This window comes from Anomaloglossus baeobatrachus, chromosome 9, assembly GCF_048569485.1.
Source record: "Anomaloglossus baeobatrachus isolate aAnoBae1 chromosome 9, aAnoBae1.hap1, whole genome shotgun sequence".
NCBI lineage: Eukaryota > Metazoa > Chordata > Amphibia > Anura > Aromobatidae > Anomaloglossus > Anomaloglossus baeobatrachus.
The window spans coordinates 38,779,606-38,795,247 of NC_134361.1; the positions used below are offsets into that span (position 1 = coordinate 38,779,606).

At 50.7% G+C, this 15,642-nt stretch overlaps 1 protein-coding gene across 1 annotated transcript in view; it reads left to right on the forward strand.

The window, feature by feature from the left end:
* Window positions 1–5,097: 5,097 nt before the first annotated feature.
* LOC142251068 (cytochrome P450 2C23-like) overlaps window positions 5,098–15,642 on the forward strand; it is a 45,017-nt gene continuing 34,472 nt past the window's right edge. The window contains exon 1 of the mRNA XM_075323570.1: window positions 5,098–5,375. Within this exon, the coding sequence (XP_075179685.1) occupies window positions 5,196–5,375 (180 nt within the window). The 5' untranslated portion in view covers window positions 5,098–5,195. The remainder of the gene's footprint in view (window positions 5,376–15,642) is intronic.

The window sequence follows — 15,642 nt, forward strand, 5'->3', positions numbered from 1 at the left end:
TTCAAAGTTTTCATATGTTATACAGTGCCTACAAGTAGTATTCAACCCCCTGCAGATTTAGCAGGTTTACACATTCGGAATTAACTTGGCATTGTGACATTTGGACTGTAGATCAGCCTGGAAGTGTGAAATGCACTGCAGCAAAAAAGAATGTTATTTCTTTTTTTATTTTTTTTTTAAATTGTGAAAAGTTTATTCAAAGGGTCATTTATTATTCAACCCCTCAAACCACAAGAATTCTGTTTGGTTCCCCTAAAGTATGAAGAAGTATTTCAGGCACAAAGAACAATGAGCTTCACATGTTTGGATTAATTATCTCTTTTTCCAGCCTTTTCTGACTAATTAAGACCCTCCCCAAACTTGTGAACAGCACTCATACTTGGTCAACATGGGAAAGACAAAGGAGCATTCCAAGGCCATCAGAGACAAGATCGTGGAGGGTCACAAGGCTTGCAAGGGGTGGAAAACCCTTTCCAAGGAGTTGGGCCTACCTGTCTCCACTGTTGGGAGCATCATCCGGAAGTGGAAGGCTTATGGAACTACTGTTAGCCTTCCACGGCCTGGACAGCCTTTGAAAGTTTCCACCCATGCCGAGGCCAGGCTTGTCCGAAGAGTCAAGGCTAACCCAAGGACAACAAGGAAGGAGCTCCGGGAAGATCTCATGGCAGTGGGGACATTGGTTTCAGTCAATACCATAAGTAACGTACTCCACCGCAATGGTCTCTGTTCCAGACGAGCCCGTAAGGTACCTTTACTTTCAAAGCGTCATGTCAAGGCTCATCTACAGTTTGCTCATGATCACTTGGAGGACTCTGAGACATACTGGTTCAAGGTTCTCTGGTCTGATAAGACCAAGATCGAGATCTTTGGTGCCAACCACACACGTGACGTTTGGAGACTGGATGGCACTGCATAAGACCCCAAGAATACCATCCCTACTGTCAAGCATGGTGGTGGCAGCATCATGCTGTGGGGCTGTTTCTCAGCCAAGGGGCCTGGCCATCTGGTCCGCATCCATGGGAAGATGGATAGCACGGCCTACCTGGATATTTTGGCCAAGAACCTACGCTCCTCCATCAAGGATCTTAAGATGGGTCGTCATCATTTCATCTTCCAACAAGACAACGACCCAAAGCACACAGCCAAGAAAACCAAGGCCTGGTTCAAGAGTGAAAACATCAAGGTGTTGCAGTGGCCTAGTCAGTCTCCTGACCTTAACCCAATTGAAAACTTGTGGAAGGAGCTCAAGATTAAAGTCCACATGAGACACCCAAAGAACCTAGATAACTTGGAGAAGATCTGCATGGAGGAGTGGGCCAAGATAACTCCAGAGACCTGTGCCGACCTGATCAGGTCTTATAAAAGACGATTATTAGCTGTAATTGCAAACAAGGGTTATTCCACAAAATATTAAACCTAGGGGTTGAATAATAATTGACCCACACTTTTATGTTGAAAATGTATTAAAATTTAACTGAGCAACATAACTTGTTGGTTTGTAAGATTTATGCATCTGTTAATAAATCCTGCTCTTGTTTGAAGTTTGCAGGCTCTAACTTATTTGCATCTTATCAAACCTGCTAAATCTGCAGGGGGTTGAAGACTACTTGTAGGCACTGTAAAGCTGGGTTTACACACTGCAACATCTCAAACGACATCGCTGTAACGTCACCGGTTTTGTGACGCAATAGCGATGTTGTTTGCGATGTTGCAGTGTGTGAATCCTATCAGCGACCTGGCCCCTGCTGTGAAGTTGTAATCGTTACAAATCGTTCAGGACCATTCCTAGGTCCTTTGTTTCCCGCTGTGCAGCATGAAGTTTCAGTGTGTGAAGCCTTTTCAGCAACTTTGTTAGCAACTTCCCTTTCAAAAGGCTGCTTATCAACGTCCCCTAGGTCGCTCTGCAGGTCCGGATCGCTGTTGAGTTGTTGGCCAGGTTTGCCTGTTTGAACGCTCACCAGAGACTTAGCAGAGACTTAGGGAGGTCGCTATTGCGTCACCAAACCGGTGACGTTACAGCGATGTCCTTTGCGATGTTGCAGCGTGTAAACCCAGCTTAAGTGGTGTTGCAATTTGACTTTGTATGCACAAAGAGACAATGCTAATTTGCTGTTGGCTGATGGGGTATAATGTTTGCCCTTGACCACAGACTCAGGATGACTATCATGGACAGACTAGGGCTAGCCACCAAGATGGCAAGATCTCAAGAACCCGGAAACCCTTTAACCCCTGTACAGGAATTTGGAATTATACAAGGTCCAGGAGATCACTACCTATGGTAGGCTGCAATCCAGGAAAGAGTGGTCGTCAGGCAGGGTCCAACCCAGGTGGTACAAAAAGGGACAAAATCGGCAGGCATAGGCATAGTAAGGAAAATCAGGTAGAGGTCGAAACCGGGGATGGAAGCGAAGTACAAAAATGGCAGCCAGGAGAGTAGTCAATGAGCAGACAAAGGTGAAAACACAGGGAACAGAACAGGAACCAGACGATAGCAGGAATACAAGACTATCTCTGGCAGTGACCAGCAGACAAGAAGGGGGATTAGAAGGATGTGGTGTCTTCCCATTGGCTGTAGCTGAATGGTGGTAACTTCAGCTGGAAGACACACACCACCTACAGTCAGCTAGTGGTACTGCAGGTCCAAAGGAAACCCAACTTAGTGGATGAGAAGAGCCTGCGCCAACCAGAGCCACTGGCACCGACTTCTCTCCTATCACCAGCACAGTCCATGGTGGGAATACGGCGGCGCCTGGTGACCGAAGCAAAAATTGCAGGAGCGGACGTGACATGGGGTTCCTTGAATGATACAGGCAATAATACAGTCATATGAAAAGGTTTGGGCACCCCTATTAATGTTAACCTTTTTTCTTTATAACAATTTGGGTTTTTGCAGCAGCTATTTCAGTTTCATATATCTAATAACTGATGGACTGAGTAATATTTCTGGATTGAAATGAGGTTTATTGTACTAACAGAAAATGTGCAATCCGCATTGAAACAAAATTTGACCGGTGCAAAAGTATGGGCACCCTTATCAATTTCTTGATTTGACACTCCTAACTACTTTTTACTGACTTACTAAAGCACTAAATTGGTTTTGTAACCTCATTGAGCTTTGAACTTCATAGGCAGGTGTATCCAATCATGAGAAAAGGTATTTAAGGTGGCCACTTGCAAGTTGTTCTCCTATTTGAATCTCCTATGAAGAGTGGCATCATGGGCTCCTCAAAACAACTCTCAAATGATCTGAAAACAAAGATTATTCAACATAGTTGTTCAGGGGAAGGATACAAAAAGTTGTCTCAGAGATTTAAACTGTCAGGTTCCACTGTGAGGAACATAGTAAGGAAATGGAAGAACACAGGTACAGTTCTTGTTAAGCCCAGAAGTGGCAGGCCAAAAAAATATCAGAAACGCAGAGAAGAAGAATGGTGAGAACAGTAAAAGACAATCCACAGACCACCTCCAAAGACCTGTAGCATCATCTTGCTGCAGTTGGTGTCAATGTGCATCAGTCAACAATACAGCGCACGTTGCACAAGGAGAAGCTGTATGGGAGAGTGATGCGAAAGAAGCCGTTTCTACAAGCACGCCACAAACAGAGTCGCCTGAGGTATGCAAAAGCACATTTGGACAAGCCAGTTTCATTTTGGAAGAAGGTCCTGTGGACTGATGAAACAAAGATTGAGTTGTTTGGTCATACAAAAAGGCGTTATGCATGGAGGCAAAAAAACACGGCATTCCAAGAAAAGCACTTGCTACCGACAGCAAAATTTGGTGGAGGTTCCATCATGCTTTGGGGCTGTGTGGCCAATGCCGGCACCGGGAATCTTGTTAAAGTTGAGGGTCGCATGGATTCAACTCAGTATCAGCAGATTCTTGACAATAATGTGCAAGAATCAGTGACGAAGTTGAAGTTACGCAGGGGATGGATATTTCAGCAAGACAATGATCCAAAACACCGCTCCAAATCTACTCAGGCATTCATGCAGAGGAACAATTACAATGTTCTGGAATGGCCATCCCAGTCCCCAGACCTGAATATCATTGAACATCTGTGGGATGATGTGAAGCGGCTGTCCATGCTCAGCGACCATCAAACTTAACTGGAATTGTTTTGTAAACAGGAATGGTCAAATATACCTTCATCCAGGATCCAGGAACTCATTAAAAGCTACAGGAAGCGACTAGAGGCTGTGATTTTTGTAAAAGGAAGATCTACAAAATATTAATGTCACTTTTATATTGAGGTGCCCATACTTTTGCACCAGTCAAATTTTGTTTAAATGCGGATTGCACATTTTCTGTTAGTACAATAAACCTCATTTCAATCCAGAAATATTACTCAGTCCATCAGTTATTAGATATATGACACTGAAATAGCTGCTGCAAAAACCCAAATTGTTATAAAGAAAAAAGGTTACCATTAATAGGGGTGCCCAGACTTTTTCATATGACTGTATCTTCTTGTCCGGTTTATATGATGGTAGTGAAAGTCCCTTGGTTGAGTTGGGTGGCGGTCGTCAGGTTGTTGAAGAGGTGTTTTGACACCCTCCTGTGGCGGAATGTTGACCCTGAGAATACATGCTCACTGTCTTACGCAGTGACCAGGCATGGTTTGGAAATTGGTAGAATCAAGGTGATAAGGATTAAATATATATGGAAAACTAAGAACGTTTTAAAGAAATGGTTCATAAAGCTGTGGCCACTTTTTTCACCCAACACGGTAGTATTGTCTATTATTGTCAAAGATTGGCGCAAGCGGTTCACACAATGATATGATATTTCGGAGTTAAGATAAATCAGTCTCTCATTGACTCTCACTGGGGGTAAAATTCCTATGAAAATCAACACCCCCGATTTTCACAGCATAGTATGGAGCACTTTTTTGATAATGCTTGTGAATTCATGTTTAAGGTGAATACGTTTGGCATCCAAAAGAATCAGCTCTCTTTCGTGATTGACGCCAAATGATTCTGCTCACCAAAAACAACCCTGACATCACGCCAAGCTGAGACTGCCCACTTAGTAAGCATCGAGAGTACACGTATTGTATAATGCAGCTGCCTGTAACTGAACTTTACACTCGCCCAGCCTGTTCTCACTGATTACATGTAGGAATGCTTTCCTGTTCCTGCCTTAATATACATACACAGGACACAGTACAGACCGAGCTGTAGTCACCGGGGCTCGGGATGGCTCTGAATGTCGGAGCTACGCTTCTCCTGGCCACTGGGGTCACTCTTCTCATCTATCTCATTAAATGGTGGGGTCGGGTCAAACAGAAGAACTTGCCCCCAGGACCTACACCTCTGCCTGTCTTAGGAAATCTCTTTCAGATCAGCACCTCAGAAATGCCACAATCATTAATTAAGGTAAGTGCACTTATTAGTAATCTTAGTCTTTATACGGAACTGGATATATAGTGATTCCTACAGGAACTTTGTTGTGGAACTGATGGTAGAGTACAGAGAAATCCAGGAACCAGACGTTCTGCTTCAGTAACTTTATTAGTGCAGAAAAATCACAACATTTCAGCCATGCAGGGCCTTTATCAGGCCATAGAAAAAGATACATGCATGTCTGTGTTTTTCTATAGCTTGAAAAAGGCCATGTCTAAGGGGGTGTAGGGCTCGGCCCACCCCAGACTGTGACGCCCTGGCCTATCAGGTCGTCACAAGGGTGCCGTGCAATCTGCCCTTCTGCATGGTACCTGCTCATCCTTGGTTACGGGTCCTGTCAATTTGGTGTTGCTACCAACAGGTATACCTAAATCCTTAGGAACACTCTGCACCACACCCACCAAACACCCATTGGGCGGCCTGAGAGGAATAGGGTCACCCATATGGAGGGATGGAAGAGGGAGAGCAGAGATGTCAGTTGAGTAGTAGTTGAGCAGTGAGACAGCGGTGACAGGACAGGTCACGCTGTGGAACTGGGCTCCTGTACCCTTCCCAGGTGCCAGACGTTGGCCTGGCCAGAAGGAGCTGGAACCCCGGTCGCAGGGGGTAGTGACAGGGGGCATGGTGCTGCTACAGAGAGCAGGCCGGCTGCCTTGTGCTACAACCGGGCAGGGGCCAGGGCACGACGGGATACCCTAGGCTGGGAAGAAGCTTCACGCAGCCCAGTAATTCACCCAATGGGAACGGAGTCTTCAGGAACCGTTCCTCACCCGCTCCAGAATCGGGGGTACTAGCGCAACGAGGGGGATAGGACTTCCCACAACCATCGAGAAAATCCCAAGCGTGAACCCGGAGAGCAAGCTCACCCTGCTAGCCACGCAGGTGAGCGGGACCCGAGTAGTCTTAGGCAAAAGGGATCCATACAAAGTACACACAGTGCCAAGGGACAAGGCTTCAGACCAACCAGCAACACCAAAGGGGCACGGACCCAGCGTGCTCGACCAATGGAGACAGAGCATTCCAAGAGTTTGGTTTACCTGTTGTCAGCGTCAGTGACTTTGGACTGTGTGAGTACCCGATATCCCTTTACACCCGACAGGTTCCCCACTCCATCCATCACTGAATCCCGGGACACCACTCCCCCTGCCCATGGAGGGGTTAAGATCTTGAGCTGCCTCACCATCGTCCCCGTGCTCCCCCATAAATGGCAGCGGTGGTCCCTCACGTTACCACACACCGTGGGTGGCGTCACGAACATTATCCCATTCACCACCCAAAACATTCCCCCCTTTTTATTCTGGGGTAGCTGCGCGATCCTGCCTCAAATCTGGAGACCCCTTGAGCCACTGTGGATCCGGGGACCGAGCAGCCCGTCGGCACGAGACCTGCAAACCTGTTGTATATACTGTATATATTCTGTGGATTATGATGCTATGCAATGTATTGGTGAAATGTTTGTGCAGCCACTAGGTGGAAACCCTGTGCAAAGCCACTTACCTGGTACCTGCTAGGCAGAAAAGGGTTAGTGTGGGAGGAGAGGAGGGCACAAAAATGGTGAGCAGAGAGAAAGAGACAGGAGAGTCCCTGTGGGAGAGATATAAGCCACATCTGTGAGGAGTGTGATGAGAAAAGACCCCAATAACTACAATTAGACTGATCCTCTGGGTCAAATCCCAGTACTAGACACTTGCGGCCCTGGTGAGAGTTGGGCTGTGCTAATGTGGCGCCCTGGACAAGCCAGGACGTCACAGGTACTGCAACAACACACCCCACACCCCGGCTAGGCACATCTAGGTCAAACACAAATCCTTGTTGCCTCCCTCCAGGGGCTGATGGCCCCAGGGGGTGGGCCAGGCGGTTGGCCCCGCCCACCGAGGAGTTCACAGTCCTGGAGGCGGGAAAAAGGAAGAGAAGTCAGATCAGTTTTGGAGAGTGAAATGGTAGTAGAGGAGACTGACCGTGTCCGGGTGCGTGGCCCGGGCACATACAGCAAGATTGGCAGACGGTGGTGACCGTCTGCAGGAGAGGCTGATTGGAGTGAACCGTATGGACCGGGGACCGTGAACACAACACAGGTGCAGGGAAAGGCAGTCACCACCAACCTACCGGGAGAGCTACCGCAGCCGTCTGTGGGACCCGTCCATCCAGCCGTTTGTTTTACCGGAGACTTTGCATTCGTCATTGGCTGAGTGAGTACCACCGTGCCGTGCGGCACAGCGCTACCCCCGCGACCCTGCACCTCACCAGGCCCCGTAACCCGCCTGCCATCCCTCCCTCCCCGGGCCCCGGGACAACCAACCCCCCTACCCACGGAGGGGAGAAAACAACATCCAAGCTGCTCCCTGTCACCCCTCCCGGGATCCCCGTCCAGAGCAGCGGTGGTGTCACAACCTCACCACAACCGTGGGTGGCGTCACAGACAATATCCCTGAACCAAACCACCCCCCCTTTCACTCACGGGCGAGGAGCGCCGCTCGAGTCCCCGGGATCCGGCCCACCGCTCGAGCCACTGACCGAGCGAGCAGCAGCAGCAGCTGGAGCCGAGCAGTGGGTGAGCGCAGCGTCCCCTCCTCCGCCCGCGACACTAACCACGTCCCAAGAGGGTGAAGTCCGGATGGTCTGGATGATGGTCACCCCCTGGCAGATAACCAGAGAACCCCCCCTTTCGGCTGAAGGTCAGTGGGCTCCCACGGCAGGAGTAGGTCATGACAAACTGGAACCAGAGGAGTGCTATCCCTAAGGATCCCGTCATAGCTTATAGCTATGTGGGTGGGACAATGGGACCTCTAAGGAATATCTGAATCAGAGGGAATGAGGGGCTTGGAGGCCCAAGTACCAGGGAAGTGGCTGGCCGGCAAATTAAGAATGGCTCCGGTTGCTTATGGGGACCACGGTGGAGAACCGGAGCAGATGTCCAAATAACTTTATAAAGTGACATGTATTCCCCTTGTAACTGAGGAGAAGTGTGCCCACCGCATGATGAGAGACTTTGTGAAAATCTGTTCCGTAAAGAATTGTTGGTTAAGAAGATATGTGTCAGTGTGTGGTGTTTGACGGCAAGGGTCCCAAAGATAAAACCAGCCCTGGCTTCAGGCCTGCAAGTAAGTGCCCCACACCACAAGTCCCAGCAACCTTTCCCCTGCACTAGAAGGGTGGACATGTGTAGCGCCCTTGAAGCTATTGTCGCGGGCGGAGGGGACGCGCTAGCCACGCTCGGGTCCGGGGCTTCTGCTGCTGCTGCTCGGTGGCTCGAGCGGTGGACTGGACCCAGGGACTCGAGCAGCGCTCCTCACCCGTGAGTGAAATGGGGATGGTATGTTTAGGGAGATTGTTCGTGACGCCACCCACGGGTCGTGGTGATAAGGGCACCACCGCTGCTGGTAACGGGGATCCCGGGAGAGATGGTAGGGTGCAGCTGAGATGTGGTCCCCTCCGTGGGCAGGGGTTGGTGATCCCGGGGCCTGATGGTGTAACGGGGAGGCCAGATGGCTGGGGTGGGGGGGACTGCGCGGGCGCTGTGCCGGACGGCACTGGTGTACTCACTCAGACAATCACTGACAGAGTCGTTGGTAAACCAAAACGGCCGGATGGACGGGTCCCGCAGCCGGCTGCAGTGTTGTTGTTGTGCTCTCCCCAGAAGGCTGATGGTGGCTGTCTTTCCCTGCACCTTTGAAAATGTTCATGACTCCTGTGGTTGCCCACCGGTAGTCCGCTCCCTGGCGTATAGGTGCCGTAGGAGCCCGTTTTGCCCGCAGGCGCTGGCCCTTGGATCTCTAGCCTGTGGCGGTGGCTGTATATCCTCTCTGGGTGGACGGTTGCCTTCAATCGGGACTTTAGTAGTTCAGAAACCCCTGGGGTTCCTGTCACATTCGGATTTGACTATTGACGGCGGCTCCAAGCCTGGTCGGGGTCCGATGGCCCTGCCTGTGTGCTTAGCTTCACTCCGTTCCCCGGTCAAGTACCGGTGGGCCGACGCCCGACCCCGGTCCTTACGGCTCTGCGAAGGTCCACCAACTCCTGCAGACGGCCACCACCATCTGCCAACCTTGCTGTCAGTGTCTGGGCTCCATTCCAGACACCTCAAGTGTTCACTTCTCTCACTTTCACCTCCAAGACTGAACTGTCACTTTTCCCGCCTCCAAGCCTGTGAACTCCTCGCTGGGTGGGGAAAACCGCCCGGCTCCGCCCAGGGCCAGATTAAGGTTGGTGGGGGCCCCTGGGCAGAAAATCTGGTGGGGGCCCCATAACGTTAACATTTTTAGCCATAACAGTAGAGCACGAACCGTAGCATTTAGATATAAATCCAATGAACATTTATCTTATCCTGTTCTGCCACATTCAGATTTACAGCACTACAATACAGATACAGTCCAGGATAAATCACAGCTGTCCACTTACACACAGAAAGTAGAGTTAAGGCTGCTTTACACATTTCGATCTCGTATGCGATCGCACACGCCCCCATCGTATGTGCGGAACAGGCAATTTGTTGCCCGTGTCGCACAAACGATTAACCCCCGTCACACGTACTTACCTTCCAAATGACCTCGCTGTGGGCGGCGAATATCCACTTCCTGAAGTGAAAGGGACGTCACACAGCGGCCGGCCAATAGAAGCGGAGGGGCGGAGATGAGCGGGACGTAGACATCCCGCCCACCTCCTTCCTTCCGCATTGCCGGCGGGACACAGGTAAGCTGTGTTCATCATTCCCGGGGTGTCACACGGAGCGATGTGTGCTGCCTCAAGAACGATGAACAAAGAGACGTTCAATTTTTAGAAAATGAACGACGTGTATGCAATCAACGTTTTAACGCACAATCAGGGTCGCACGTAGCTGTCACACACTACAATATCACTAACGATGCCGGATGTGCGTCACTTACGACGTGACCCCGCCGAGACATCGTTAGATATATTGTAGCGTGTAAAGCCCGCTTTTGTCACATATTTTTTATTGATCCCAATGTTAAGGCAGCCAGGGCCAGCTCCAGGGTTTTGTGGCCTCCGGGTGAGTCTCAGTGGGCCCCATCCACACACAGACACGCACATACACATACAGGCATGCGTATATACATATTTGAAGACAAATTCAGAAAAATACATATAAACAGACAAATATATGCACAGTTATATACACTGACATACATGCAGACAGACGCATTAGGGCTCGTGCGCACGTTGCGTAATTACATGCATTTACGCTGCGTATAGCACTGCAGTGTAAATGCATGCGTCCTGCGTCCCCTATACAATCTATGTAGATTGTGCATGATACGTGCACCCATTGCTTTTATGAACGCAGCGATTTGGGTGCTAAAATGTTGACCCAAATCCGTGCGTTCATAAAATGAGCATGTCAATTATTCTGTGCGCTATGGATGCAGCTCCCGCTCTGTCTATGGTGGGGGCAGCAGCCAGAGCGCATGGAATCGGATTTTCTGTACAGAATAACTACATCCATTATGCAGTGTTTCTGCAGCGATTTGACACGCACATGTGCTGTCAAATCGCTGCAGAATATTCAGCAGTTACGTGTGCATGAGCCTTTACAGGTATTAATATGGGGAAATCGCCAGCAGCGTCACTCACCTCTCCCGCTTGTTTCCGTCCAGCTCCTTCAGGACATGTGGCTGTTTCACGATGGCTGTCACTAACACACATGACTGCACACTGGCAGCACTGCTGTATATACATCACAGGAGGGGCTGGGGGCTACGATATATACATTACAGGAGGGGCAGGGGGCATAGACGTTACTGGAGTGGCAAACAGCTCTGGTGGTGTACTCATCACTGCGATGGGTGACATAGCGCTCTGGGGAACCCATATAGTTCGGGGGGGGGGGGCGCACAGACTGCTCTAATTCATATATACACACACAGTACTGCTTCTTACACACACATCTCTGACACACACACACACACACACTACAATGCACCCCCCATCACCCCCCCCCACACACACACACACACACACACACAATACAATGCACCCCCCATTACCCCTACACACACACGCACACACAATACAATGCACCCCCCATTACCCCTACACACACACACAATACAATGCACCCCCCATTACCCCAACACACACACGCACACACAATACAATGCACCCCCCATTACCCCTACACACAATACAACCCCCATTACCCCTACACACACACACACACAATACACCCCCCATTACCACTACACGCGCACACACACACACACAATACAATGCACCCCCCATTACCCCTACACAGACACACATAATACAATGCACCCCCCATTACCCCTACACACACACACACACAAATACAATGCACCCCCCATTACCCCTACACACACACACAATACAATGCACCCCCCATTACCCCTACACACACACACACACACACACACAATACAATGCACCCCCCATTACCCCTACACACACAATACAATGCACCCCCCATTACCCCTCCCCACACACAATACAATGCACCCCCCATTACCCCTCCCCACACACACACACAATACACCCCCCATTACCCCTCCCCACACACACACACACAATACACCCCCCATTACCCCTCCCCACACACACACACATAATACAATGCACCCCCATTACCCCTCCCCCCACACACAATACAATGCACCCCCCATTACCCCTCTCCTCACACACAATACAATGCACCCCCCATTACCCCTCTCCCCACACACAATACAATGCACCCCCCATTACCCCTCTCCCCACACACAATACAATGCACCCCCCATTACCCCTACACACACACGCACACACAATACAATGCAACCCCCATTACCCCTCCCCACACACAATACAATGCACCCCCCATTACCCCTCCCCACACACAATACAATGCACCCCCCATTACCCCTCCCCACACACACAATACAATGCACCCCCCATTACCCCTCCCCACACACACAATACAATGCACCCCCCATTACCCCTCCCCACACACACAATACAATGCACCCCCCATTACCCCTCCCCACACACAATACAATGCACCCCCCATTACCCCTCCCCACACACAATACAATGCACCCCCCATTACCCCTCCACACACACACACACAATACACCCCCCATTACCCCTCCCCCTACACACACACACACACAATACACCCCCCATTACCCCTCCCCACACACACACACATAATACAATGCACCCCCATTACCCCTCCCCCCACACACAATACAATGCACCCCCCATTACCCCTCTCCTCACACACAATACAATGCACCCCCCATTACCCCTCTCCCCACACACAATACAATGCACCCCCCATTACCCCTCTCCCCACACACAATACAATGCACCCCCCATTACCCCTACACACACACGCACACACAATACAATGCACCCCCCATTACCCCTCCCCACACACAATACAATGCACCCCCCATTACCCCTCCCCACACACAATACAATGCACCCCCCATTACCCCTCCCCACACACACAATACAATGCACCCCCCATTACCCCTCCCCACACACACAATACAATGCACCCCCCATTACCCCTCCCCACACACAATACAATGCACCCCCCATTACCCCTCCACACACACACACACACAATACACCCCCCATTACCCCTCCCCCTACACACACACACACACACACACACAATAGACCCCCCATTACCCCTCCCCCTACACACACACACACACAATACAATGCACCCTCCATTACCCCTCCCCCACACACAATACAGCCCTCATCACCCCCTACACACACAAATTACACTGCTCCATCCCTACACACTCCTGCCTCCCTCCCCCCCTCCCTCGGAATACAGTGCTCCTTCTCTGCCTGTCACAGAGCTGTGTTCCTTCACAAATGTTCCCCGTTGTGTCCTCAGCCCCTCCTCACTCATCCCCATTAATTACACCTGTCTCTTCAGCTCCTTCATGGAGCGCTCGCTTCCTCATGTCCCCAGTGTGGCGCCGGCAGCACTGTGATGATGTCAGCAAGGTGCTGATCTCATCACGTTGCTGCACGTCGGGGGCGGGGCCCAGTCCCGGCGCGCTGTTCAAATGTATTTACGTCTGAAAGATGCAAATACATTTGAATAGGAACGGAAACAGGAAGCTGCGGTCATCGGCTCTGCTGCGCTCCTCTGCAGTGTACATGCCGGCACACAGCAGAGCCGGCACACAGCAGAGCCGGCACACAGCAGAGCCGGCACACAGCAGAGCCGGCACAGCTCGCTGCCTCCTGCTCCTGCTAGTGTGCCTGGCATGTAAGGAGCGCAGCGGGGACAGCAGACAGCGGCCCACCACACCGTGCCCCTGCTTCTAGGTACGGCCGCAGCACATAGCAGGGAGCATTAGCACACCTCTGACCCCGGAAGTTCAAGCGGCCGCTGGTACTTCCGAGATCAATCAGCGTCCTGTGCCCGCAGTTTGTTTTTGCGTCTTAAAGACGCAGATGCAAATAAATAGCGGACGTGCCTGCGCTGGGTCCGTGTAACGGTGACCCCGGGAGCCCGTGAGAGAGGTCGCCAGGACGGGTACCGGAGATACCGCTGGGACCGGAGCACGAACGGGGCACAGGGCCCAAGGTCAAGAGCAAGTTTTACACTTCTTGGCAAATACCTGCACGGTGTGGAAACCTTCACGGACTTCACTGAACCAATTAATCCAGGGGCATCAGCAGTAAACTAGGAACGGGGTTCAGACACTTACCTCCCCACAGGGTCCGCACTGCCCGCCGTACGGAGAAGGAGACTGGACCCCAAAAGGGACAGTCGGGGCCCCCAAACGCTTCAAGCTACGGGTACTCAACTAACAAGAGAGTGTCGGGGACAGAGCAACCTGGGTCACTACATTGACACTGATACTCCTGGGACCGGAACCAGCACACCGAAGGTCCATGTGAGTAGAGACTGTTAATGTCAACCTGGTGTTGTCTCCATCATTCTGCACTCTCACATCTCCCAGACACTGTCCTACCTGCGGAGGGCCCAACACCAAAGCTGCCATTTACCATCAGCTCTGGGAGTACCCACATTTAGCAGCGGCAGTTCCCATCCTTAACCGCAACCCGCAGGTGGCGTCACATGACACAAACTTTCATCCCCTGTAAATACATCCCATTAACAAAAGGGGCCCAGGGCACAGAAACGGGCAACGGCCTGTGATGGTGGAATATTGTGGATTGTATACCATTTTGTGTGGGTTAATGTTTGGGCGTGGTTCACTATCTTATTTGTACTGCTTATGTGTACATTGTCCCATTTGCAGGTTTAATTCCTCCCCGGCCGGCCTTTTGTTCCTAAGTTGGGTGAGGGGGCGGGAGATCCACCTACTGTAAACTCTCTGCTTACCTGGGAGATTGAGTCAGTCTGCTTAGAGAACTTGAAGAAGAAGGATTGAACCTCTGGGAGAAGCTGTGGCTTCTCAGAGAGAAACTGGACATTTTATTTATCGCTTATTGGATTATAGTCATATTTTTGAACTAATATTTCCCTGTGTTTTGTGGATTATGTTATGAACCATTTGATTTGCTTGGAATAAATGCTTATTGGATTGAACAGTCATCGCTCGCTCTGTTGATCGTGTGATATGGGAGAAGGACCCCATGACCAGCTGAGGGAGGATTCTCCGGTCATGATGTCTGTGTAACCAAACCCCCTTATCCTCTAAAATTAAACACACGGACTGCATGCGACTTGGTTCAAATGGCCACAGCAGCCTTTTTTATTGCCTATTGTTTTACAGACTAGTACCTTAGGGACGCCGTCCAACGGGCGACCCAAAACAACCACATAACGGTAACAATAGACAATAACATTTACAATACCCCCCGGGGTAGGCCCAGTCCACTACTACTACTCCCCCTGTCCCCGGCCGCAACACACCGACCCAGAGACGAGGTGCCAATCACCCACGGATTGACCCCCACACTTTGGCAGAACCCCGTGCCTGCCACATCCCGGAAACCGAGAGCCACCATACCAAGACAATGACTCCCGGTCCAGCCACCAATCACTTCCAAACCTCTGGACCAGACCTACCCCCACCGCTACTGTGACAAAAGGTATCCCAACTACCCAAAAACATCTCCCACATGACAACACAAAGGGAGGGTGGGCGGGGATCGTTCGGCGTCCGGAAACAGAAGAGGAGGTAACTCCTTCCTCTCCCAGCTAACCCTTTCCCTGCTCCTCCTCTTCCTCCCCGGCTAAAACCATCCCCCAAAGCCATATTAGGCATATACCACTGTCCCTATTAAC